The 25,923-nt window shown below is 48.1% G+C and overlaps 1 protein-coding gene across 1 annotated transcript in view; it reads right to left on the reverse strand.

Moving 5' to 3' along the window:
- Positions 1-25,923, reverse strand: part of PLXNA4 (plexin A4) — a 612,910-nt gene that overhangs the window by 133,079 nt on the left and 453,908 nt on the right. The window contains exons 7-9 of the mRNA XM_074942701.1: positions 25,531-25,684; positions 19,336-19,435; positions 16,999-17,113 (exon numbers count right to left, since the gene is read on the reverse strand). Coding sequence (XP_074798802.1) covers positions 16,999-17,113; positions 19,336-19,435; positions 25,531-25,684 — 369 coding nt within the window. The remainder of the gene's footprint in view (positions 1-16,998; positions 17,114-19,335; positions 19,436-25,530; positions 25,685-25,923) is intronic.

Genomic DNA, 25,923 nt, shown 5'->3' on the forward strand with positions numbered 1-25,923 from the left:
TGTATCATCCACAAACTTTGCCACCTCACTGTTCACCCCTATTTCCAGATCATTTATGAATATGTTGAACCGCACAGGTCACACTATTTACCTCTCTCCATTCTGAAAACTGATCATTTATTCCTACCTTTTGTTTCCTATCTTTTAACCAGTTATTGATCAATGAGAGGACCTTCCTTCTTGTCCCATGACTGCTTAGTTGCTTAAGAACCTTTGGCGAAGGACATTGTCAAAGGCGTTCTGAAAGTCCAAGTACACTGTATCCATTGGATCCCCCAGTCCATAAGTCTTGGCAATATGAGACGTCTATCTATCTATCTGCTAATATGGGCCTCACCACTATAGTATCTGAATGACCCCTCTACAGGAACTTCAATTAAAACTTTGCTGAGAGGTGGAGGGAGATCTTCAAAGCTGTACTGTGCAGAACATGGTTAATGAATGTTGTGCCAGTGGAAAGGGCTGGATTGACAGTCCTGAAAACAGATGTCTTTTACTCACAGAACAACTACAGTACGGAGATACTATGGTGATGGGCACAGGATAGATTGATAGAGAGGGATTTTTGCCATTGATTTCAGTGGAACTAGGATTTCACAGAGAGAGAGAGATACCAACGGCTGGATGGGCCATATTCACTGATCTGCCCTCTCCAGTACCGGGGTTACAACAGTACCAATGGTGCTGTGGAACCGGGCCCATGCTCAGAAGGGGCCCTGCCCCCCTGCGCCACCCCAAGGCCCTACCCCTGCTCCGCCTCTTCCCCCGAGGCTTCACTTGTCCCTTTCTGCCCCCTCCCCCATTCGCCCCCCTGCCCCCTCATGCGAGTGGTGGTGGGAGCCTCGGGGGGGGGGGGCGGGGGAGAGGCCAAGCGGGGCCGGGGCCTCAGAGCACAGCAAGGGCGGAGCCTTGGGGAGAAGAGCCCAAGCAGGGACATGGCCTCAGTATGGAGTGTGGGCGGAGGAGGGAGTGGGGCCATGGTCTGGGCACTGGGACCCACAAAAGATGAATCCAGCCCTGCCCCTCTCACCCTTAAAGGTCAGGACTGTGATACCTCTCATCCCTCCAGGTCAGGACTGAGATAGTGGGAAGGCAGAGCAGGGGAAGTTTTCCTTGTATTGATCACAATACAGGTACTGCATGGGAAAACACAAGGCTTCAGTCTGTAAGACTTGCAATCTGGCACCTTTAGACTCCTTTAAAAACACACAGCCACTCTCCCCCAAAAATCCCAGTGGAATAAACCAGTGCACTTGGGTGAAGCAATAAGCAAGCCATCTCTGTACACGGGGCAGGTGGACACTGTTGATTTACAGGGCACACTATGCTTACATTATTACACCACTAATTCTTATTGTTGTAAAATTAAATTTAAAATTTACAGGAAGAGTATCGGGGAACGTTATTAGGTTATAAAGTGGAATCAGGTCAATGCTTTGCCAGCAAGATTCCAGGCTTCATAAATGTCTGGATATACATCCTCCAAATTTACATCAGCACTGGCAGCAATCAAACTGGCTATGAAAAGCTCAAGTGGCCAAAGAATTTTTTAATGCACCGTATATTTTAACTATATTTCTGAAGTTTATCTTGCCATTAGAGTGACTGAGGGTGAACAAAAGTAATAATATATAAAGAAAATGCCCATAACGTTAAAGGCAGCTGATGAGGAGAAGGCAGTGGGATTTATAGAAAGTGTAAACATCTGCAGAAATAATAACAGAATAATTGAGGACTGGCATAACTGTGGCGACCAGCAACTTGATCTTAGTTAAGGGTATGTCAGGGATTCCATTACAAAGACCAGCTCTGTGTCTTTAGACATTGAATGTGAGTTTAGTGCTCGGGAAAGGTGCCTACCTGACAGCCCTGGAGACTAGTCCTTTATCCACAGAACAAGTACTTGCCTAGTGCTGGCTTTGTCTATTGTGTTCTAGCACTATGTGTCAATTGTGACCTGGAGGGACTACCACACTAGGCGCTTCGAGACCGGGGTGGAAAGAAAGAAAGAAAGAAAGAAAGAAAGAAAGAAAGAAAGAAAGAAAGAAAAAGAAAGAAAAGATAAATTCAGGCTTCATAGTCCATTGTTTGGCCTTTGTATTATGACTGCCATAGAGGTGTGATGATATATGATGATGGTTGCAGTGATGTGGGCCCCCATGCACCAAGGAACTAGATTACGCCAACTTCATTGTGCCAAGCACAATGGGACTCTGATTCTTGACTGGGGTTCCAAGATGTTACTGAAATACTAATAATAGGGTCTTCTATTGATTAAAAATACAAGAGCCCCTGAATGAGCTGGCGTCTGTCACAATCACAACTGAAGATGGGATGAAGCACTTTCCAAAGGCCGGGGTCTGGTCTGAACTCCCCATTCAACTGGGCATTCACTGGCATCCTGGCAGCAAGCAACGTAAACCACAGTGGGTTGACACAAAGAGGAAGGTTTGGGAGGAGATGGCAGAGGTGAATCTGAATTAGAGAGGTCTGGGAAACTTTTTTCCCATCCTGCAAATATTTGAGAGTTCAACATCTCCCCATCTTGAATTATGATGAAAAGCCAAAATCTCCAAAATATTAATGAATTGAAAGAGTGATTTTTTTTTGCCCCATGTTGGGAAAAACATTTTATTTCAAAACATTTTGTTTCAAATTTGACCTTTTCTTCTTTTTTAAACCCTTTTTTCACTCTCATTAGGTTAACTTTCAAAATGAAAAGTTGTTTAGAACCAGAAAACCGGAAAATGTCTAAATACAACATTTTAAAACTTTTTTTCTCAATTTTTTTTTCAAGTCAGGAAATTCTTCAACAGGAGCCTGTTTCGTGAACATGTGCAGTAGAGACTTGTTAGAGCGTCACAGCTAAAAACTCTGGTGACTCCATCACCACTGAGCATGCTCCAGCCCAGGGCAAATGGGCTGAGCAGAACTTTCCCTGCAATTGCAGCTCCAGACTGCTGGTGGGCTGGGTTGGGGCCAGGTGATGAAACTTTCTCATCTGTGCTCTCAGAGATACCTCTCTGGTGCCCAGGCAGTGTGGAGGAGGATAGGGCAGAATGGGTCTAGCTTTGGGGAAATTGGTAGAAGGGTCTGTGCCCGCTAGAGAACCCTCCCCACCAGAGTCTGGAATTGAACTCAAAATTCTCACGTCTCAATGTTCCTCAGTTTTTAGCTAATATCTGTGAAATACGCTAACAAAGCATCTCATCCCCCTCTCATGCCGGTTCACATAGAGGATTTATAGATTTTAAGGCCGGAAGGGACCATTGCAATCATCTAGTCTGACCTCCTGCATAACACAGACCACAGGAAATCCCTCAAGTGATTCCTGCTTCAAGTCCAACAGCTGTGGCTGAATTAAAGCATATATTTAAGAAAAATATCCAATCTTGATTTTAAAATTTCCAGTGATGGAAACCTTGGTAAGTCGTTTCAGTGGTTAATTACCCAGACTCTTGTGCATCTTATTCAAGTCTGAATTTATCTAGCTACAACTTCCAGCCAATGGATCTTGTTACACTTTTGTCTGTATGTTTTTGTTCCCCCGTGTAGGTTCCCCGTGTAATTAAGTCACCCTTTAACTTTTCGTTGTTAAGAAAAATAGATTTAACTCCTTGAGTCTATCACTATAAGGCATTGTAATAGGCAGCTTGGAGGGCCGGACAGCCTAGAGGTTAGAGTGTGTGGGGCTCTCAGCCCCCTGTTTGGTTGAGGAGCCTCAGTCTTTGAGGATGGGGGTGGGGTGGGTGGACCTCGGCCCTCCCTCTCCACTGGGTCCCAGTCCAGGGCCCTCTGTATGTCAACCCCTGAATGGGGGAGGGCGCCTCCCAGCAGGGAGTCAAAATCTGCTGCCCTGAGCTACTTTCTACCAGTCTGTTCAGTTTGCGGTGTGGTCCCTCTAATCCAGTCTGCTGGGCGGCTTGCTTCCTGTAGGGTCCCATCTTGGGCATTGCCTTGCCATGGTGCCAGGCTCCTTTGGGCGGGCACCCACAGGTTGTCGAGGACGAGCCCCGCAATGTCTCTGGGGTTCGCTCACTCAGTTAGGTCAGGTGCTGGAGGCGCCTAGGTCTCCTTCGCACTTTCCCTGGCCTGGGGAGACAGTGTTCACCCCTGTTGGCTGCCTTGGCTGGCTGGCTAATGCTCCTTCCCCTCAGGTAGGGAGGCAGCTAGCTCCTGCCTCTGCACCAGTTAGCCCCAAACTGAGGCAGGTTCTCTCCTTTTGTTCCCCCTCCAGGCCTGGCATTGGCTGTGGGTATAATGGGGCGGGGCTAGCTGGGCCCAGAGCCTCTCTTTAACCTCTGCTGTGCTGGCTGGCAGTTTCTCTCCTTCATCACAGGCCTGTTTTCTTAATCATTCTTGTGGTTCTTCTCTGAACCTTCTCCAATTTTTCAACATCCTTCCTGAGGCATGGACACCAGAACTGGACACAGTAGTCCAGCAGCGGCCACACCAGTGCTAATATTCCTCTTATTCCGCCCTACTCTTACTCAGTATTCCTCTGTTTATATATCCAAGGACCCTATTGGCTGCAGTGTTGCACTGGGATCTCATGTGCAGCTGATTAGCCACCATAATCCCCAAGTCTTTTTCAGACTCACTCCATCCCAGGATAGCCCCCTGGAAGTATAGCTTACATTCTTTGTTCCTAGATGTATGGCTTTACATTTGGCCATACTGAAATACATATTGTTTGCTAGAGCCCAGCTCACCAAGTGATCTGGATCGCTCTGTATCAGTGACTTGCCCTCTTCATTATTTACCAACCCCCCCCAATTTTTGTGTCCTCTGCAAACTTTCACACTAATGATGTCATGTTTTCTTCCCGGTCATTTATGAAAATACTAAATAACAAAGGGCCAAGAACCAAGCCCGGCGGGATCCCAATAAAAACACGCCCACTCTATGATGATTCCCCGTTTCCAACTACATTTTGAGGCATTTCAGTGAGACAGTTTTTAATCCATTTAATATGTGCTGTATTGATTTCTTACCATTCTTAATCAAAATGTCATGCAGGGCCAAGTCAAATGCCTTACAGAAGTCTAAGTCTCTATTACAGCAACACTATTACTATTATCAATCAAACTTGTACTATTATCAGAAAATGAAATCCATCTATTTTAGATATTTATATGGCCCCATAGCATCAAAGCCCCTCACAGGCTTTAATGGGTATCCTCATAACACCATTGTTAGGCAGGGCAGTGCTATTACCCCCATTTTACAGGTTGAGAACAGAGGCACAGAGACCCTTAAGGGTATGCTTACAGTGCACACCAGGCCTGGGCTCTGACTCAGGTTTCAGCCCAAGCCCTGCTCCCATCCACACAAAAATCAGTCTGACTCAGGTCAGCAAGCACTCATGTCATAAATATAAAGGGAAGGGTAACCACCTTTCTGTATACAGTGCTATAAAATCCCTCCTGGCCAGAGGCAAAACCCTTCAACCTGTAAAGGGTTAAGAAGCTAAGATAACCTCGCTGGAACCTGACCAAAATGACCAATGAGGGGACAAGATACTTTCAAAGCTGGAGGGGAGGAGGAACAAAGGGTTTGGTCCGTCTGTGTGATGCTTTTGCTGGGAACAGATCAGGAATGTAAACCTTGCAACTCCTGTTAAGTTAGTAAGTAATCTAGCTAGAAAATGTGTTAGATTTTCTTTTGTTTAATGGCTGGTAAAATAAGCTGTGCTGGAGGGAATGTATAGTCCTGTGTTTGTGTCTTTTTGTAACTTAAGGTTTTGCCTGGAGGGATTCTCTATGTTTTGAATCTGATTACCCTGTAAGGTATTTACCATCCTGATTTTACAGAGGTGATTCTTTTACCTTTTCTTTAATTAAAATTCTTCTTTTAAGAACCTGATTGATTTTTCATTGTTCTTAAGATCCAAAAAAAGGGTTTGGGTCTGTGTTCACCTGTACCAACTGGTGAGGATTATTATCAAGCCTTCCCCAGGAAAGGGGGTTTAGGGCTTGGGGGGGGATATTTTGGGGGAAGACGTCTCCAACTGGGCTCTTTCCCTGTTCTTTGTTTAAAACGCTTGGTGGTGGCAGCATACTGTTCAAGGACAAGGCAAAGTTTGTGCCTTGGGGAAGTTTTAACCTAAGCTGGTAAGAATAAGCTTAGGGGGTCTTTCATGCAGGTCCCCACATCTGTACCCTAGAGTTCGGAGTGGGGAAGGAACCTTGACAACTCAGAACCCAGGCCCTAGTATTCTGCTATCTGGATGGGCCAGAGCTCTGTCATTTTGGGTGTGGATGCAGCTCAACCCACAGATCCATGCGAGAAAGTCTACGTATTTCAATACGGTCATGTTGGCATGGCTGTGAGACCTGAGTCTAGAAACTGTAAGCCCGGGTTTACAATGCAGAGTGGATGCTCAAGTCCAGGCTTGGAAACACCAAGTCCACAAACCCGGGTCCCACAGACCCGGGTTGACAATGCAGTGTAGATATACCCTATTTGATTTGCCCAAGGTCACAAATGAAGTTTGCAATGGAACAGGAAATTAAACCCAGGTCTTCTAAGTCCAAGCCCTCCACTCTAATAATTGGACCATGCTTTCCCTAAAGTTAGTTTGACAAGATCTCTTTTTCGTAAACACATGTTAACCAGCATTAATTATACCACTCTCCTTTAATTCTTTATTAATCAAATCCTAAATTAGCCATTCCATTATTTTGCCCAGGACTGATATTTAACATTCCTATTATGGTAGCACCTAAAGGCCCCCTTGCACTACGTCTTGTGTGGACATGGGCTCACAGTGATTAAACTGTGAAATAGCTCTCCAGGGAAGAGGCAAAAGCCCCCTTGCTTGGGAATTTTTAAAATGGATTGGACAAAGTCATAGAAAATGTGGCACAGAGAACGGTTCTGCACAAACTGCCTGACCTAATAATGTACATCTTTCCACCTCTAGTTTTGATGAATCTGCATCTTTCTTTCTAGCATGTACTCCTTTCAGTGAACATGGATACTCATCTTCAGTACTTCTGCAAAGACTTTCATCAAAGGATCTCAAAACCCTTTATACACATTAAATCATTAACCCTCAGAACAGTTCCGTAAAATTGTAAGTATCGTTATCCCCATAGTACAGATGGGGAAACTGAGGCACGGAGTGGTTAAAGCCCATAGCCACACAGTAAGTCCATGGAGGTGCTAGCAACACAACCCAGATCTTCTCATTTCCAGTCCCCACTAGAGGAGCTGTCACAGTGGGGCAGAGATGAAAGGTGCTGTCATGCCAGTTGGGCACAAGTGGCATGACAGCTCCTTTTGCAGTCTCTGCTCCTTTCTGGCCCATGGTTGCAGTGAAGTTGCAGCACAGACAGGTAGAGAGCATTCTGGAGCATCTTGCCCACAGTCCATTGCCCATCCAGTGTGATAGCCCTGGATAAAAGGAAACTATGACTGCTCAATGAAGGGGCCAAACCACACGGGGACAGGATTGCTTAATGCACCTGAGACTTCTTTTCAGGGCACTCCATACACAACCCTTAAAAATGAAACTATATGTGAACAGGAGTTTGTAACAGGGTCTCCACCTCTAGAGCCTCCCCTCATGGCCTGGGACAGCCCTGCAGACAGCCTGCCTCAATTTCCCTCTGATGTTTGCAGAAATAATTCTCACAGCATAAATCTTGAAAACAACATTCCCACTCTCTGGGAGTCTACTTTATTTAACCTAGTCCAGCAAAATGAGACCCCTTTTCACCAAGGCTTTCCACAGCCCTCCTCCTGGGATTACTAAATCCTGGACAGCCTGGCTCACAAACTCACCCCTGTAGATTAGGGTTTCAAAGCCTTCCTTCTAGGCACTGTGGGTTGGCAGAGTTGTTCTTCCTTCCAGCAGCTCCTCTTGCTCAAGTTCCGCTTCACCCAAAGCCTCTCCCTTAGCCACCCCTGAGGTCTGATTCAATCCCATGATCCACCGACCACATGAGATTCATTTTCCCCTCCTGGGGAGGAGAGCTGGCTGTGTCCCAGGTGGGGCCGAGACCTGTCTCCCTTTAAAGGACCAGCCACCCTGTGACAGAATTCTTCTTGGGACATTTCCCTTTTGCACCCAAGGTGTGATAGCTGCATGACCCCCTGAGGCTACCCCTGCCCCGCTCAGATACTTAGCTGGCCCAACAGAGCTCAATGACACATTTTCCGTTGACTTCAGTGGGATCGGGATCAGGCTATACGACTTTTATTTTGAAAAAATATGGAGTTGAAACCCTTTGGCCTCTGCAATTGGAAGGTCAGAAGAGTGACAGTGGGATTGTTCCCACCCTCTTTCTCCCATAGATTGGTGACTGCAAGAGATAAAGCCCAAACCAAAGCAAAGAGATGTGTGGCAAAAGGCAGGGTCTGGCCACAGACTCCGGGGACTATGGGAAAGGAGTAGCCCAGGCTGAGTGGGAGACACATTTCAGTGTCACCTTTTATCTGTTGGCTTAACATCTCCCCTTCCTGAGAGCTTTTCTCCTTGGCTCAGGCCCAGATGCTCAAAGCTCCCACAGGAGCAAATGCAGCTGAAGTTAAAATGGGGGAAAGACAAAGCCACATGCTTCAGAGGCAGGTGAACACCCAAAGCAGGCTCTGAATGGTGGGGGGTTTTCTTCCTCTTTGTACTAGTGCAGGGGTGGGCAAACTTTTTGGCCCAAGGGCCAAAGGGCCAGGGTTGCAAAACTATATGGAGGGCCAGGTAGCGAAGGCTGTGCCTCCCCAAACAGCCTGGCCCCCACCCCCATCCGACCCCTCCCACTTCCCGCCCCCTGACTGCCCCACTCAAAACCCCCGACCCATCCAATGCCCCCTGCTCCTTGTCCCCTGACCGCCCCCTCCCAGGACCCTCTGCCCCTAACCGCCCCCCCAGGACCCCACCCCCTATCTAACCCACCCCCCCGTTCCCTCTCCGTGACTGCCCCCCCGACCCCTATCCACAGCCCTGCCCCCTGACAGGCCCCCTGGGACTCCCACCCTTATCCAACCCCTCTGCTCCCAGTCCCCTGAGTGCCCCCCAACCCAGCCCCGGCCCCCTGACCATGCCGCTCAGAGCAGCATGTCTGGCAGCCGCGCTGCCTGGCCGGAGCCGGACACGCTGCCGCGCTGCCCTGCAGCAGCACGCAGCCCTGCCACCCAGAGCACTGCCCACGTGGCGGCATAACTGTGGGGCAGAGGAGGGACCGAGGTCTAGCCTCCCCGGCCGTGAACTCAGGGGCCGGGCAGGAAGGTCCTGCAGGCCGGATGTGGCCCGTGGGCCATAGTTTGCCCACCTCTGCACTAGTGGCAACCACCAGGCCCCCAAATAATACTACACTCCTTACGTCCGGTGTGGCAGACAGAAAGCTAGATAGTCAGAAGGTCCCACGGTTGCTCTGGGCATCACAGCATTGTGACACTGTATCAGTGCATGAGGCAAAACAGCATCGTCTCACCCCAAAGCGACGTAATGGTGGGAAAAGTGAAATGTTGCCATGCTGCATTGTGTGATTATTTTGTTCCATTGGATAAATAAGCTCAAACCACCACAGCAACAAGTCCAGCTGGTAAGAGTTAGGGTTGTGGTTAGTACATGGTGCCAGAGGCTTCTTTCATCTCCATCATTCCACCTCTCAGTGCTGTTCAAGCACATCACAGCAGTAGGTCCTTGCTTAGCCACTACCCATGGAGGCCAGACAAATTCCCCAACAAGGAGCAGACCTGCAGAGGCCACGTTAGTTGGCTGGGAAGGGAAGTGGAATGGCAAGTTGTGGGGTGGGCACTGGGAGACCAAACCTGTTTGAAACAAATCTCAATTCTCATTGCAATTTGGCAAGAGACCTCAGCAGAGAGAGCAGCTGCAGAGCAGCCCTGAGCCAGCAGCGATTTCCGGCAGATACAACACTGCAGGAATAAGGAATCCTGATAAGAAGTAGATGAGAAGCAGATGCAGTTTTCTGTGCGTTGGCTGTCTGGACATGTTGGCTGGAAGATGGCAAAGACAGCAGGCATGAAGGCAATACAAAACCAGACTGAGTCACACAGAGCCAGGTCACATCTAATCTCTCTTCTTCCCCATCCCATCCCTGACCCGTACAAGACTGTCCCTTAAAGCCAATTCTCTAGCCCAGGTTTAAATGTCCCAAATGACAGAGCTTATTAATACTATTTGAACTGCAATAGTACCTGGAAGCCACATCTGAGATTAGAGCCCCATTGTGCTGGATGCTGTACAAACACACTGTAAGAGACAGTTCCGGCCCCAAAGACCTCACAATCTAAATAGATAAGGCAGGGAGGGAACCAGAGCAAAGAGAGGGGAGCTGGTCATTGCACAGCCAGGAATAGAAACCACATCTCCTGAGATGCCATCCAGCGTCTTATCCACTAAATCACACTGCTTTTCAGTAGTTTCCACTACACCATTGTCTGCTTCGCAGTCTAACAGATCTAAGATCTAATGGATAGGGAACGTCTTCTGACAGTCTACATTTTCCTTATTTAATCTCATCTCATTACTCTGTTACACCCCTTTTGAATATCCAACTAAACAAGTCCTCTCCCTTCTTGGTGTTTGCAGTAGAGATGGGCTGGGACCAAGCCCCCATTTTGGAAATTCCCTCAGTCTCTAAGGTGTCCAGAGCCACATCTGGATTCAAACCTGTGACTTTGGACTTTCCCCAGTTTCCACCTTTCAAATACTCGGAAAGGACGGTCCTCTGTAGGACTGTGCCTTTAACTGCCCTGCGCTCTAGAGGTTTTCCAAAGACTTCAGCCAATTAGAATGTAAGCACTGGTCCTTTCTCTACTTGCACGGTCCGGCTGGGGGTGCTGTGGGGGCCAAGCTCAAAGATGCCTGCTTGACTGTGTCTTAATTGAGCTGCTGTCGGCAGTTGTCTCCCAAACTCCGCTCTCATCCCTTCACCTTCACTTCTCTGCCAATCCTCTCTTCATGCTCATGCAAACGCAGCAGGTTGCCTGCAAGTTGCTATAGTAACAAAACCTCACTCTTTTTTCTTAATGATGGACAGGTGCCAGGATGAATGAGTGGATAATCAACAAGAGGGGAAGAATTAGAGGCAGTGACATTGGCATCTCTATAGCTGTCACTGGATTCCCCGTGGAATGACGACCCCATTAATGAGCAGAAATGGAATTTTTCGGCAGTGACACCTTAAGCAGCTGTGTCTCAGGACAGGGACAGAAGGTGGTAAACCAGGCATGGGTTGGAAGTGGAGTTGTTGTCACAGTAATGACTGGACATGTATCACTTCAAGGCCCTGTCCACAATACGGGTGCAACCAGTTCCTGACACTAATCAGCCACGGGTGTATCTACACAGCAGTCTTTTTCCAGAACACAGCCATGATGGGCTATCTGTGTCTGTAGCAATGCATTCTGGGAAAATCCAGGTTCCTTTGCCGTAGTGCCTCAGGAGGTGATAGAGAGCCCAGAGGGCATTCACAGAAACCAGCAAGACATAGGGCAATGCACTATGGGAAGGAGGAGGACCAGTGCGATTGAGTTACATGGGCATGGGTAGGAAGCCCCGACTACACTACAAAATAACTCAACGTGCCCAAGAAGTTACAGGAAGTTCACCTCGTGCCACCTCAGCATTGGGGATACTCAGGACAGGACAGAGGTGCATCGGCAGAGCTGGAAGGAGGGGGAGAGGGAAGAAGTTTCACCAGCACCTGGCTCCCAGTGTCACTCTCCGCACCCCTTTTTCACAAGCACAGTCATCCCCCCACCCCCCCACGTTTACTTTGTCAGAACAAGCAGAGGGGCAAAGAGAAATCCGCGCATTTCACTGCAAAGGCCTCCGGTGCAGTTCCTCATTGAGTGCGAGGCAGGCACAAGCACTTGGAGACTTGGTGCACAGCTCCTCGGCAGTTGTTCTCCAGCGTGCAGCTCCCAGGGCTTTCTATTGCTTTTGACAAATTAATATTTAAAGCAGTTGCTCTTTTATGTGGGCTTTACTGTCATTAGCACGTACAACTCAACATAAAACACTTTGGTGTGCGGGTTTTTTCTTCTTTTCCCTTTTAGATGACAGATGAAAATCCTGTTAATGAAAAGCTTGTTTGGGGGAGGAAGAAAAACACAAACAGACACACACAAGCTGGCTGAGCATGGAAAGATGAAAACCTCCTTCAAGGTAATTAAATGATTATGTAGCTTTTAAACCCAGCAGATAACAGATTTGTTATCTGGGTTAGCTTTTTGCTTTTCTTTTTTCCATACAAAGCTAACATCCTTGCAAGGACCAGAACAAGATAGTGTTCATCTTACAGAGCAATACAGCACAAAAGGAACCTTAATTCTTTATCCCATCAACTCAAGTAGGTTACTCTTGGCTTACCATCAAGCCTTAAGACTCCACATGAGGATTGCCATGCCAGATCAGAGCAGATGCTCACCTACAGGAGGCAGCATTGTTCTAGTGGGAAGGGGCTCTGCTACTAACCAGCTATGTGCCCAAGGACAAATCACTTTGCCTCAGTTTCTCTTCCTACTCTTTGACTGTCTTGTCCATTTAGATTGTAAGATCTTTGCGCCTATACTGTGCCTAGCACAGGGGCCACGATCTCAATCATGGCATCTAGGTGCTACTGTAATGCAAATGATAGGCTCATATGCTGTCTTCAACGCTGGCCGGTTCCAGATGCTTTAGAGGAAGATGCAGGACACCTGGCTGTGAAATAAACTACCTCTCCCCTTCTCCCTAAGGGATTCTTAAACCTCTTTGGCTTTTGTAAATGACTCCTTGGAAAAAACAGTTTAGTATTTAAATCTCTGATCTGCTTCCTCAGCTTCCGTCTCCTCCCCACCCAATAGAATAACATCAACTCCTTTTATAAAGCCGGAACTCGCTTGGTATATTTCAAGCCAGCAGACTTAGCATCCAAACATATGCTGTAAAAGGAAATTATATGTCAGGGTGAAGTATTCCTGCCACAAATCACCCTGAGACATAGTCAACTCTATTTGATTAAGTTCAACACCATAATCATAAATACTCTTTTTTTATGGGCCCTGCTGAAGTTCTTAACCAGAAGCAAACATGGCACTTCCAATCAGCTCCAAAACAACTTTATTCATGCCCACCTTTCCAGTGCTGATTCACCAAACTGTTGCCTGGCTTAGGCATGAGATGAAGAGCCAAAGTCCTGACAGTGAACGTCTCTCTGTTTGTGTAATTTACAGAGCACATGCCACCAGAGTATCTCGGCACTTTCTGTGAGTAGGGTCAGTGCAGTATCCTGGCTGAATTCCAAGAGCCAATTCTGCATTCCTAAAACAAGCAAAACTACTACTTGATTAAAGTGCCACAGGCTGGGCCAGATTACCCATAGGCTAATAAGGCTATAGCCTTTTAGGCCCTACAACAGGCCCTAATTTTTAGGCCCTCCTATTTTTAGACCCCACTGTAAGCCCTCCATTCCATATTGAAGTAACAGCTGGGTGACAATAGCAGGGGCCATTGGAAATTTTTTGTCTAGTTAGATATTGCTTTGTACAAATAAATCCATCAAGATTGTGAATTCAATTTATGGTGGTTGTGATTTTGTCTCTGTGGACTAAGTAAGTGTTTGTGGGCCCAAGCAATATTGAACTTTGTACACAATAGGCCTACACCAGACAATAGAAACTATGTCAAAGAAAGGAGGATGGTAGAAATTGGAGGAGGCCAAAGAAAGACAGCAAAGACAAGAAGCAGTGCTGAAAGTTTCTCTCTCTCTCCTAATGTTTTTTCCTCTACTAAGGTTGGGGGTGAGGAAGTCCAGGCGAATACCAGCCCAAGTGAACCTGCTGCACCTGATGAAAAAGGCCAGCCTACTGTGACTTCTCTAGCTGCAGTCTCACCCCACTCCTCTGAAGACTTTCCCAGTGATAGTAATACAAAAATATCCTTCTCCAGCGATCTAGGTGAGTGGGACATGACTTCTCAAGATCTCATTGCATATTGGACTGACAAGGGCCCACAGAAATGCCAGAATCCAGATGCTGACTTTTCATTGACAAAGTGAGAGTACACCAATCAGAATCGTTATCTGACCAAATCAGTATTTGAATATGTGAAGCCTAACAGATTGGCAAGTGAGAATGGCCCATCTATTCACCTTCTAAGAAGAAGGTGTACTGTTTTTAATGCCGCCTGTTTTCTGATACCAAAAAGTGGGGAATGTTCTGCGAAGGCTTCAGTGGTTGGAAGAATACTGCATACATTACCAATCATGCAACGAGTGAGCAGCATACGTTGTCAGTTAGCAGCTACCATGCCCGAAAGAAAGTTAGTGGCAGAATTGATACCCAAATGGAAAACCAGTTTTTCGAAGCTCGTGCTTATTGGATGAACATTCTCAGATGCGTAGTTGAAACCATACTTTTTCTTGCTAAGCGTGGTGCCATTCTGTGGCTCAGATGAGACTGTTGGATCGAAACACAATGGCAATTACCTTGGCGTTCTAGAGCTAATCGCTAAGTTCGACCCTTTCTTCGCTCAGCACATCAATGAACACGCAAATAGTGGAAAAGGCCATACATCGTATCCATCAAAGACTATTTGTGATGAATTCATTGCACTACTGGCAAAGAAGACGCTACCAGCCATTGCAGATGAGATCAAAGATGTGGGATATTTTTCAGTGTCTGTCGACTCAACATAGGATGTGTCACGTGTAGATCAGCTGACTGTCATCTTGTGTTATGTGCTACCCAGCGGAACAACTGAGTGTTTCAGGACTTTCATAAACATCACCAGCCACACAGGGGAGAAACTTGCCTCGTATCTATTCAATTTCTTCATCGAAAATGGGATTTGACATCAGCCTTTGTCGTGGCCAAAGCTATGACAATGCAAGTAATATGAGTGGCAAATATTCAAGGATACAGGCCAAGATAAAAGAGCGCAATGCTTTGGTTGACTACATACCATGTGCTGCACACTCACTCAACCTTGTTGGCCAGTCTGCCATTTATTGTTGTGTTGAAGCAGTTTCCTTTTTTTGGATATGTCCAAGAATTGTACAGTTTTTTTCTCTACATCAACCAGTCATTGGATGATTCTTAGAGATTTACCACCAAAGGGATGCCCAGTGCCCAAATCACTCTCAGGGACATGGTAGAGTGCCAATGCTGAATAAATAATATGTAAATATGTATGTAGAGAAATGTTTGATGATGTCATATTTTTTTTTGCAATATGTAATTCATACTTAGGCCCTTCCCTCCCATTAGCCTTAGGCCCCTCATAACCTTAATCTCGCCCTGGCCACAAGAAACTGGTCCCAAATTAGGAACCAAATCTTGAGGTCTTTATTCCAACTTTTACTGACTTCAGTGGGTGAGAACTGAGTATGGAGCTCAAGATCTGATCCTTGGTAATTATATTCTGCAGGTCCAAAATTCCCCCTGCATGTTCAACTAAGGTATTCTTCTCTCCTTCTATGGATCTCGTTCAGTGCTGCTGGTGCTGTTATAATGGCCACTATGTTCCACCCCCAGTGTGGTCACATACCATGTCCTAGGTGGTGAAGAGGAGCCTATACTGCAAGGAAAAATCTTTGCCCTGCTAGAGGTGAAGTAAATGACATCACAGGCCTTCTCCATGTCTCCAGCCCATAGGATAACCCTTCAAAACAAGCTAGTACCCTATCAAATCAGTAAATAACAATAAAAGATACAAAAGTTCTCATCAGAACATACTGTATGAGACTACGAGAGAAATCAGCAAGGGAGTCAGACCTATATACACCAGGAGATGTGAGGAGCATCTGAGGAAAGTGGGACATAGGCACAAGCTTTGACTACACAAGCCCCTGAGAGATCCCTATCAGCACTCCAGCATGTAAGAGGGGTCATGGATATAAGCACAGCCAGAACATGTGCTACAAGAGTGGGAAGACTGAGTTCACACTAGGCCTGGGGTTTGGTTTCAACATGTTGCAATGGGAAAAGGAAAGACAGTCAAATTAAGGTTAGTGGGGCAGCAAATGGACCAGATTGTGGGGGAGGGAACAAGTCTGATATGCTGAAATGCTGACTAAACAGGAGGAGTTCCTAGCAATTGCACATGTGATGAAGTTCCATCCATGTTCGTTTGCTTGGCAAGGAGTCACTAAACTGCTTAGCTGCATGTCTGCAAGATTGCAAATGGGATGCTCCATCCACCACACTAGGACTTGAAGGTGGTATGAATGCCTGCTCAATTGATACTGCAGATACACCCTCCTCCCAAGTGGTATGCAACATCCCTCTCCCCTGGGGAAGTGAAAAACTTCCTAATGAAGGGAAAGTGCACATCAAGGTAGCAAGAAGGGCATTAGGGATGGAGAGGAAAGACCAACAGGAATAGGTTCACTTAACGACATGGTGTTTTGGATGATCTGGAAGATGACAGAAAGAAGGCGGGCTGTAGAGGAGACAGAAACTGGGTCCCAGCTGATGCCCACACTGGGCAGTGAAGCATCTAAGTGAAGCATTGATGAAAGGCTCCTGATGATAGGTAAAGGGATAGCCGTATCTGAAGAACCTAGAAGGCCATATGGCTTGAAGAACCAATGCTCCAGTCCAAACAGTTAGTGGGCTTGCCAGGAATGGTCAAATAGTCCCTTCAGAGGGGGTATAAGGAGCAGGAATGGGGGAGGGGGAGGGGCAGGGAGGGTGTTGCAGTGACAGGGTGGAAGGGGGAGGAATGGGGGAGGGGCAGGGAGGATGTTGCAGTGAGGGGGTGGAAGGGACAGGAATGGGGGAGAGGGAGGGAGGGTGTTGCAGTGCGGGTGTGGAAGGGACAGGAATGGGGGAGGGGAAAGGGAGGGAGGGTGTGGCAGTGAGGGGGTGGAAGGGACAGGAATCGGAGAGGGGAAGGGACAGGGAGGGTGTTGCGGTGACAGGGTGTAAGGGGCAGGAATGGGTGACAGGGAAAGGAGGCAGTTTGTTGTTTCAGTCAGACATGAGCATTGCCCTGCCCCCAAACCCTCTGTTTACAGGCCGCCCCGCAGTGCCCCTTCCTACCTCTGGCAGCTTGACTCGCCCTTCCTGGAAGGAGCAGGAACGGGGGTCGTGGGTGCAGACGTGGCGATATTTGCACCAGTGACACCGATAGGGGCTCTCCACACAGGACAGACACCTGGGGACAGAGAGAGAAGAAGTCACTAAGCCCAGCCAGCCCTCAAGAACCCAGGGAGCGCGCACAGTCCCCGGTCAAGGGCCCCAGCCCTGTCCTAGGACTCAGAGGGGAGCAATCTCCATGGCCCACTCAGTCCTTGGTCTATCTGTGGAGGCTGCCAATAAGGAAACTGGTTCCTGCCCACGCCAGTTATGATGGTGTTTTTGGTCAGTGGCGGTGAGCAGAACGGTCACTGCCCACGCTCTAAATCAGAGACGTTAGGCCTGATTTCAAAAACACATCGGGAGCCAGGGTGTTGTAGTGAGGGGGTATAAGGAGTAACTCCAGAGAGGTCAACAGAGGTACCCGAGTATAACACCCAGTACCAGAGAACAGACTTAGGCCCATTATGATCCTTATCTGCCTGTATAAAATGGCTCTGAATGCACCTTTTCATGTCAGCTTTACTGACCCACTTTCCAAGCAGAACAGGGTACAACTCTCTGGTGAGCACAGGGTTAATTCTGCTCCACTCCCCTCTGCCCTGGCACAGGTGGGCAGAGGGAAGGCTATCAGAGCAGCTACTTGGGAGGCAAAGGGGTGAGAATGCCTTTGGGAAGGGCAAGCTCGTCTCCCAGGGTCTTGACAGGTCATCTTTTTGGTTTACTTTCCCCTTATGTTACCATCTCTTGCTTTCTTTGGGGAAAGCCAGGCTGACTCCAACTGCATGTCCTTGCTCAGTTACCTCTACATCACTTCTTTGTGTCTTGTGTGGACTCACTAGAAACTGAACTGAGATCACTGCCGTCAAACGGTAGGACTCTCAGTTGCTCCCTGCTCACATGTTCATCTGGCCAGGATGCCCAATGCAGGTCCCACCCGTGTGTAAGGGAGGGTTTAAATAGTGCTACAGGGGGAATTTCACTAGCACTGATGTGCCATTGGATCCTTTACACATGCATGTGTGAAAAATACCACCCAGCTGTATCAGACAGACAGGCAGACACCATTTCTCTGTCCTCTCTGAAATGTTGCTCTCTGTCAATCCACCCTAAGCTCTGATGCAAAGAGCTGTTCTTTAAATTGGTAACAAGTGCTTACTCTGATAAATCAAATTAAAAATGGATAGCATATTATAGTTTGTCAAGTCAGAAACCAAAACATGCCATAAATATTTAACACCCCATCACTTTCTTTTCTTTTTTTTTTTCCCGCACTGCTGTTTGTCAAAGCAGTGGGGACACGGAAATAGGACTTGCCTTTGCTTGTGAATCACTGTGCTGCATAATTATCGCCTCTTGGCACTTCCAGAGCCCTGTCTGGGAAAGATGATGGCCTGGGGATGGGGGCACAGCCCATCTGCCTTGCTCAGGAATAGAACAATCCACTGAAGAGGGGTCCCCTCTCTGCCTTGGCATATGAATCCTACACACTCATCTCCTGGGCAGTGATGAGTCTAGTCCCACATCAGATGTTCTAAAGGAGGAGGTCTCGGTGTATCGGTCTAGACCACCCTGCCCTTCCCATATAGCTTAAAAGGATGGGAGTTCCAGCCAGATCCCAGATACCCAGCAGGAGGATCCAGGATGGAAAAGGGGTTCCTGATAGGAAAAGGTTATTCTATGGCAAATCAGCCTGTGGTACTCAGTCCAGTTCCTAGAGAACAGTGTCCACATCACACACAAAAACAAATCTACCATTAATTGGCCCTCTGTCCATTCAGGGCCCAATCCTGCCAACACTTAGTACTAAGCCTGGTGCTAACAAACTGGAGTGGTCCCAGTGACTGATGGCATGAGCAAGGATTGATAGAGCACAAGGGTGTGCAGGATTGGGGTCCACATGAATAGCCACTAAAGTCCACATGGCCGTTTGCCGAGGCTGTGACTCAATTTCCACTCAGTCAATCCTCAGACAAATCCCCAATGATGTGGTGTTTTGCCTGAGGGGTGCCTGAGTACAAATCAAGTCAGCTCAAAGCCCATTACTAGGAAGTTTAATAAGTTGTTTCCATGTTGCCCTGCACGTTTCCAATAGCAGGAGGGTACCTTTCACCCAGCATAGGCTAATCTGTGGGACAGGTGTTCTACCAAGGCCCAAGTGACATGACTGCAGGTCTCCTCGACACCTAAGTGGCTGTCTCTGTGCTACGTGGGCCAGCCAGCGTGGGCAGCTGGGATGGATTCAAAGCAGCACGATAAGGTTGTGGGGGGAAGATGCACATCAGGAAAATACCAACTTACGAGTTGTGGACGCTGCAGTTGTAGAAGACAAAGCTGGTGCTGGCGAAGGTCATGCCTGTCTCCTTGGACTTGAGCTGGAGCTGGACAATGTGATGGTCTCCTGGGGAAAGAGCATAAGGATCATGAGAGGTGACTGGACGATTGTATTAATAACCAAATGAATCATTAACGGCCAGGTCAAAAGTCTGCACCGTCGCACAGCCCACAGCAATATGGCAAAAGGGGACAACAGTTTTGTGACACAGTTTTTCAGCCCCCAGTCTAGGGCTTGATTTTCAGAAACATGGAGCACCTCCAGCTTCCTTGGGTTTGAATGGAGGGCTGGGTATTCCACTGTCAGGCCAAAAGTGTCTCAAGCCAGATGCCCAAAGATTGAGGCACCAAGAATCTGTGGCCACTTAAGAAAATACTCTTATTATTCTGCGTTTGTATCCCAGTAGTGCCTAGAGGTCCTAATTCAGATCAGAGGCCTACACAGAGGTAGAGACAGTCCCTACCCACAAAGAACCTACCCTCTAAACATACAAGACAGAGATGGGATTGGGAAGAGACACAGGCATAAAGACAGGTTTCAGTGTAGCAGCCGTGTTAGTCTGTATCCACAAGTACTCCTTTTCTTTTTACAGGCATAAAGAGGGGAAGTGACTTGTCCAAGGTCACACAGCAGGTCGGTGGTAGAGCTGAAAACAAAGCCCAGGCCTCCTGGCACCCAGTCCAGTGCTGTGTGTGTCTGAATGAGTTGTTTGCCTAATTCAGATTGCAAGGTCCTGGAAACAGGGTTTGCCTTTGGGTTTTGTACAGCACTACTCACACCGATCATGCTCGACAAATAACAACCAACAATACTAATTCATAACACTGCTCTGTTGCCACATCCCCTGCCTGCAGAATCTAGACTTCTCCATGCAGGAGGCTAGACTTGATTTAATACAGCAGGGTCTTTTCCAATCATGGCTTTTATAGGCTTGTCTACATTTTAAATGCTGCAGCAGCTCCACAGTAGTGCTTCAGTGTAGACACTACCTACATCGCCAGGAGGGGTTCTCCTGTTGACATGGGTAATCCATCTTCCCAAGAGGCAGTACCTAGGTCAACGGAAGAATTCTTCCATGGATGTAGCACTGTCTACACCAGGGGTTAGGTTGGCTTAACTATGCCGCTCAGTGGGATGGATTTTTCACACCGTGAGCGAAAGTTATACTGACCTAATTTCTTAGTGTAGACCAGGCATAAGACTCCTCAAATTGCTTACAAATGTTAACTAACCTAAACCTCTCAATACCTCTGTGAGGGAGGGAAGGGAGAAATAGGGATCATTGCACCCGCCAGTGAAATGTAGCTGCTTCTGGCGTGGAATGTAGCCGCTGTTAACCATGCTACGCACCACTGCGTGAATAATAAACTTCAGTAGACAGAAGCCTGCAATGCCACATGGTGGTAGGAAATAAAGCCAATGGGTAACATTTTCCAAAGCACCTAAGTAACTTACAAGACTAAGTCCCATTTTCAAAAGTCATACATGCATTAGGCTCCTTGGTCATTTATAGAACCCTGTAAATTCACGGATATACGCTTTATATCCGCTGACCATTTTTGCAGATGGCAGATCGCATGTGGATACAAATTTTGTATCCACGCAGGGCTCTAAATATAGGCTTTCAAAGGAGAGGAAGCAGCTTTCCACAGCTCATAGCCTGTGAGGCTGCTTCCCTGCCTTCCAGAGCTTATATCCCCCCGCCCCACATATAGAGAAAGGGGAGGTGATAGATCAAGACAGGAAGCAAAATCCCCCATGCTCCTATCACGGCAGTTTAAGCAGCCAAGCAATTTAGGAAACCTCTCCTGACTTCATTGCTGTTCCAGGTCAGTCGGAGAGGGAAGCCAAACTGACTTACTCTGCAGAAGCAGCTGCCTCCCTCTCCAACTGACCTGATATGGCACAAATTAATCAATGGCTGGGCAACCGGAGAGCACCTTTGCCCCCCTCCTGCAACCCTAACCCCTGCTTCCCCCTCCTGCGCCCATGTGGGGAAACTGACCTGGAATCACAGATCACATGTCGTTGCTCCTCACTCCCCACCCCCCCAAAACCCCCATCTAGGAGGATGACCTGCCAAGCTGAGAGGTGCCAGGGCTCAGCCCTGGCAAACCCTGACAAAAATTCAGCACTGTAGCCCAGCGATTGTATTCCTCTTGCATGCTTCCACAGGGAGAACAGTGGCTGGTGCAAAGGAACTGGGACTGGTGAGCTCTAAGTGTGATGACTTAATAAATCACAAGCTAAATAGGCAGCAGACTTTCTTATTTCATAGCTCAGTTGGTGATTTTGAAGCATTCTTGAGGTGAGACGTTTCCTTTCTTATTTTTAATGTAAAAAGCTATTTGTTCTGATGCCTGTTGTAGAATCACATTGATGTTTAAAATAACAATAACAACAATAATAATAATGGTGTGCACACTTATTAAGCCATATAGCTTTCTTGTACAGTACATAACATATGCACACACGCCAGGTAGCGTGCTGCTGTGGGTGTGGTGTGTTTGTGGATACAGATAAAAGATGAAGTGTGAATCGCAGGGCGGATACAAGCTGATTCCTGCGGATGTGGATCGAATGCAGATCCACATTACTGTATCCACGCAGGGCTCAAGTCATTTAGGTGTTTTGGAAAACGTTATCCAATGTAATTTTTAGCTGTATGTGTTATCACATCTTCAGGCTCTCAGCTTCCACAATGATGGGTGTGTTGGGGTAGCGGGGAAGAGACACAGAGAGATCACAACTGGAATAGCGCATCCAATTCTGGGCACCTCAGCCCCACAACGGATCCCTCAAATTGAAAGATATTTGGAGAATCAGAGACTCAGAGAAGATTAGGGTTGGAAGCGACCTCAGGAGGTCATCTAGTCCAACCCCCTGCTCAAAGCAGGACCTACCCCAACCAATGAAGAGCAATGAAAGAACAATGAAAACACACAAGGAAAGATTCGAGAGGATTAAATATGTATGGCTTGGCCAAGCCATGACTAAGGACTGTCCCAAGGCATCACCGTGGTATCAGAGCATGGCATTTCCTAAACCCTATACGTTTTGCTGTGGTTGAACTGATTATGGTACTCCAAGGAGACAGCTAGGAATAATGGGCCAGATTTGGATGTCCTCACACAGGCAAACCTCCCAATGATGTCGGAAGGAGCTATGCCTGAGTAAGGACCCCAGGATTAGGCCTGATAAGTAGGAATCAAACAAAAGAAAATTCAGGTAGATTGGGCCTGACCCCTGAAGTCCTTACTTCAAGAAGCTCAGTCAATGGGAGTAAAATCGGAGCACCAATACGAGGAAAGATTTCCAGGTCTCTTTTCGACGGTGGACCCTTTTCAGTGATGGGAGTCCCATCTCTTGGGTCATTTAAAATCAGCATGAGGAAAGTTTACCACTGGGAATACTCTTTCAAAGGCCAATGCGGGAGATGGACTGGCTGGGGCTGGCCAGGTCTTTTCCATCTCTTACTAATCAGAGTCTATGATAATTCAGGCCAAGAAGTGAGAGGCTGAGAGGGGAGAGGAGGAGGGAGCGACGTTAGTGTGGAGCTAATCAGAATAAGGAGGAAAATTAACATTGAATGCTACAGCAACGGTGCTTCATTCTGCAGGCTGAGGGGGTCACAACATGCCCTCAGGAGGGGAGGCCGGGTGGATTGCAGGATGGCTGGCTGGCCTGCTGAGCATTGTGGTGTCACAGGAATGGAAGGGCACACCTGCTCTCCATTGCTGGGGATGTATTTTCCAGGTGAACGTTCTGCCCCCATCTATTTCCGCTGCTTGCTGCTAAAGGCTGTGAGCACGTTGGCCTGGGCTGGGTGAGTGTGCAGGGGGCATGTGTGACCCAACGGGGCTACATTCACAGGTGACGAGTGAGTGGTATAAGTTAAAAGAAAAGGAGGACTTCTGGCACCTTAGAGACTAACAAATTTATTTGAGCATAAGCTTTTGTGAGCTACAGCTCACTTCATTGGATGCATTCCACTCAAATAAATGTTAGTCTCTAAGGTGCCACAAGTACTCCTTTTCTTTTTGCAAATACAGATTAACACGGCTGCTACTCTGAAACTTGGTATAAGATAGACTCCCTTACAGACAGGCCCTCCTTACACCTGCTCTGCTGAGGTGGGGTGATCCCAGGAAACAGCCTGCTGGGGGGATGTGCAGCACCTAGGGTGGGAGTTCTCCTGAGAACATCACGCTGTGCTGAGTCCCTCTGTGAATGCCATGCTGAGGGGAATGTGGGACCCAGGCCGATCCCCATGTGAATAGCATCCCCGGGGGCTGGGAGGGGCTGCTGAGTTCCCCAGTGGATTGCCATGCTCAGGTGTATGTTGAGTCTTTAGGGGGGTTCCCTGGGAATGCCATATTGGGGGCTCAATACCATGCTGAGGTCTCTCTCCTCTTTCCCCCACCTAACCACCTATCTTCGCTCCCCTCAGAGCATGGTCTCCGAGAGCAGCCTCCATGCACCACTCCCATCCCATAGGGAGCATCCACTGCTCACAGGCTGCCAGCCCCCCATCCCCAGCAGACACTGAGCCTCCCCTGGAGCTGACCCCTCCCCCCAGTATCCAGCTCCCAAATCCACCCACTGCTCACCTACCCCCATCCTCCATCCACTCCACTATCATTAACCCTTTCTGCCTCTCCACCAACTCCAACCCCCGCTTACCTCCCTGTTGGTCCCCTTGGGCCCGTCAGCAGCGGATGCTATACGGGTGAAGTAACCGCAATAATTTGATGATGAAGGAGCCCATGTTTAATTCCAGGCTTTGACCCGGCTGGCCCTTCCACCTCTATTATTTTCCTCCTCACCAGAAAGATTCATTAATCAATCAGGACAAAGCAAGTTTGACAATTTGTCTCCGCACACGCATGTACACACACACACGCGCACCCACTCCTGAACACATTGTGCCACCAGCCCTCGACTCTGCTGCCCATCTGCTGCCGATGGCTTTGACAGCTCTGTTAACTGCTTCACATTTAACAACTTTGCCAGCGCCTGGGGCATGTTCAAAAAGCTGTACTGGGGACTGGCTGGCTCCGGGGGTTGGGAACAAGCTCTGGAACCTCCCACCCCATCTCTTCAACCCTTCCTCTGGCAGTCTGCGCCAGGGGGCGTATTTTCAGACGTGCAGAAGGCTAGCCGTTGCTGGTGACTGGGAGCTGCAGGAACTCAGCTTCTCTGAAAACCAGACTCTAGAAGTGCCCCTTTTTCTCCGTCACTCTAGTGTCACACCTTTCATTTGCTCGTGGCTCTGAGCCGGGTCCCTAATGGACAACGGTCCACACCAGAGATGTCACCATCGCAAGCACCACTAACTAGCATCCTTCTTGGTCGGCTAGTCAACAGCAGGCAAGGATTGAGTGGGCAGTGGAGACGGGAACTGCCTTCTGACTCCTGGAGAGTTTGTGAGCCTCCAGGTATCTTTCACTGGGACTAAATTCACTGCTAGAGTTCACAAATAATACAGAGAACAAGAACGGCAGCTTCTCCCTGCACCTGCCCGCCTGGCTGTGACCCAGTTTAAGACCTTGGGAGAAGCCTAGCAACATAGGCACGTCTTACAGTGTCTTGCTGGGCAACTAGGGGGAGCTAGAGCCCTACATGCACCTGAAATATTGCATTCAGTTCTGAGTGCCCCATTGCAGAGGGCTGCGAACAAACTGGAGACAACTTAGGAAAGAGAAACCAAATGGACCGGGGCTGGCATGGAAGGATAAGCACATCTGCCTTGGTCAAGGGGCTATTATGGGACAGGGACAGGATAACGGATTGAAAATACCTGAAGGGTGTAAAAGCCAGAGAGGAAGAGACTGATTTCGGGAGCTGCACGCAGAGATGTAACTAGGAGGAGTGTGATGAAGTTAAGGAGGGAATCATCCAGGCAGATATAGCTGGATAAACTGCCTGACTCTGAGATGTACTGGACTGGGATGCAAGCCCCATCATTTGAGATGTATAAGTCTGGACTAGACAAAATGCTCGTAAATGTGCTGTTGCTACACTGGCAGCATTGGGGCTCATACAGACACGTGCCCAGCCAATAAGGTGCTCTTCCAGCTGCGGTGCTCTCACCAACTGGTCGGAGGGAAGCAGCGCACCCACCCCAGTGTAACCCCGTAGGGAAGGCCTGAGACACTCACCATTCTCCATGATGATTTGGGGCACCTCCTTGGCAGCCGGGGAGATGCACTGGATCTGGTTCCCCACCACCAAGCCGTCCATCTCGGAAAGGTCCTCGAAGGTGCAGTTGACCCCGGCTGACAACTCAGGGACATTGTAGGTCTCCAAGACAAGCTGCAAGCAAAGGGGGCGGGGGAGAGAGAAAGAGAGCGCTGAGCTCAAAGACAGACAGACGCGGCCAGCAGAAGAGAATTACACTGGAGAGGTTGGACAAAGAGCCTCTTGCTAGATAAAGGATCCTCCTTCAACAGAAAGCAGCGACTCTGGGGAGTGGGGGATGGAATGCAGATGCAAACACAAGTGGCGTGTGGCTATGCAGGGGCGGTGGCTGCTGCTTCGCCGTGCAGGGTGAG

The sequence above is a fragment of the Natator depressus genome, chromosome 1, assembly GCF_965152275.1.
Source record: "Natator depressus isolate rNatDep1 chromosome 1, rNatDep2.hap1, whole genome shotgun sequence".
NCBI lineage: Eukaryota > Metazoa > Chordata > Testudines > Cheloniidae > Natator > Natator depressus.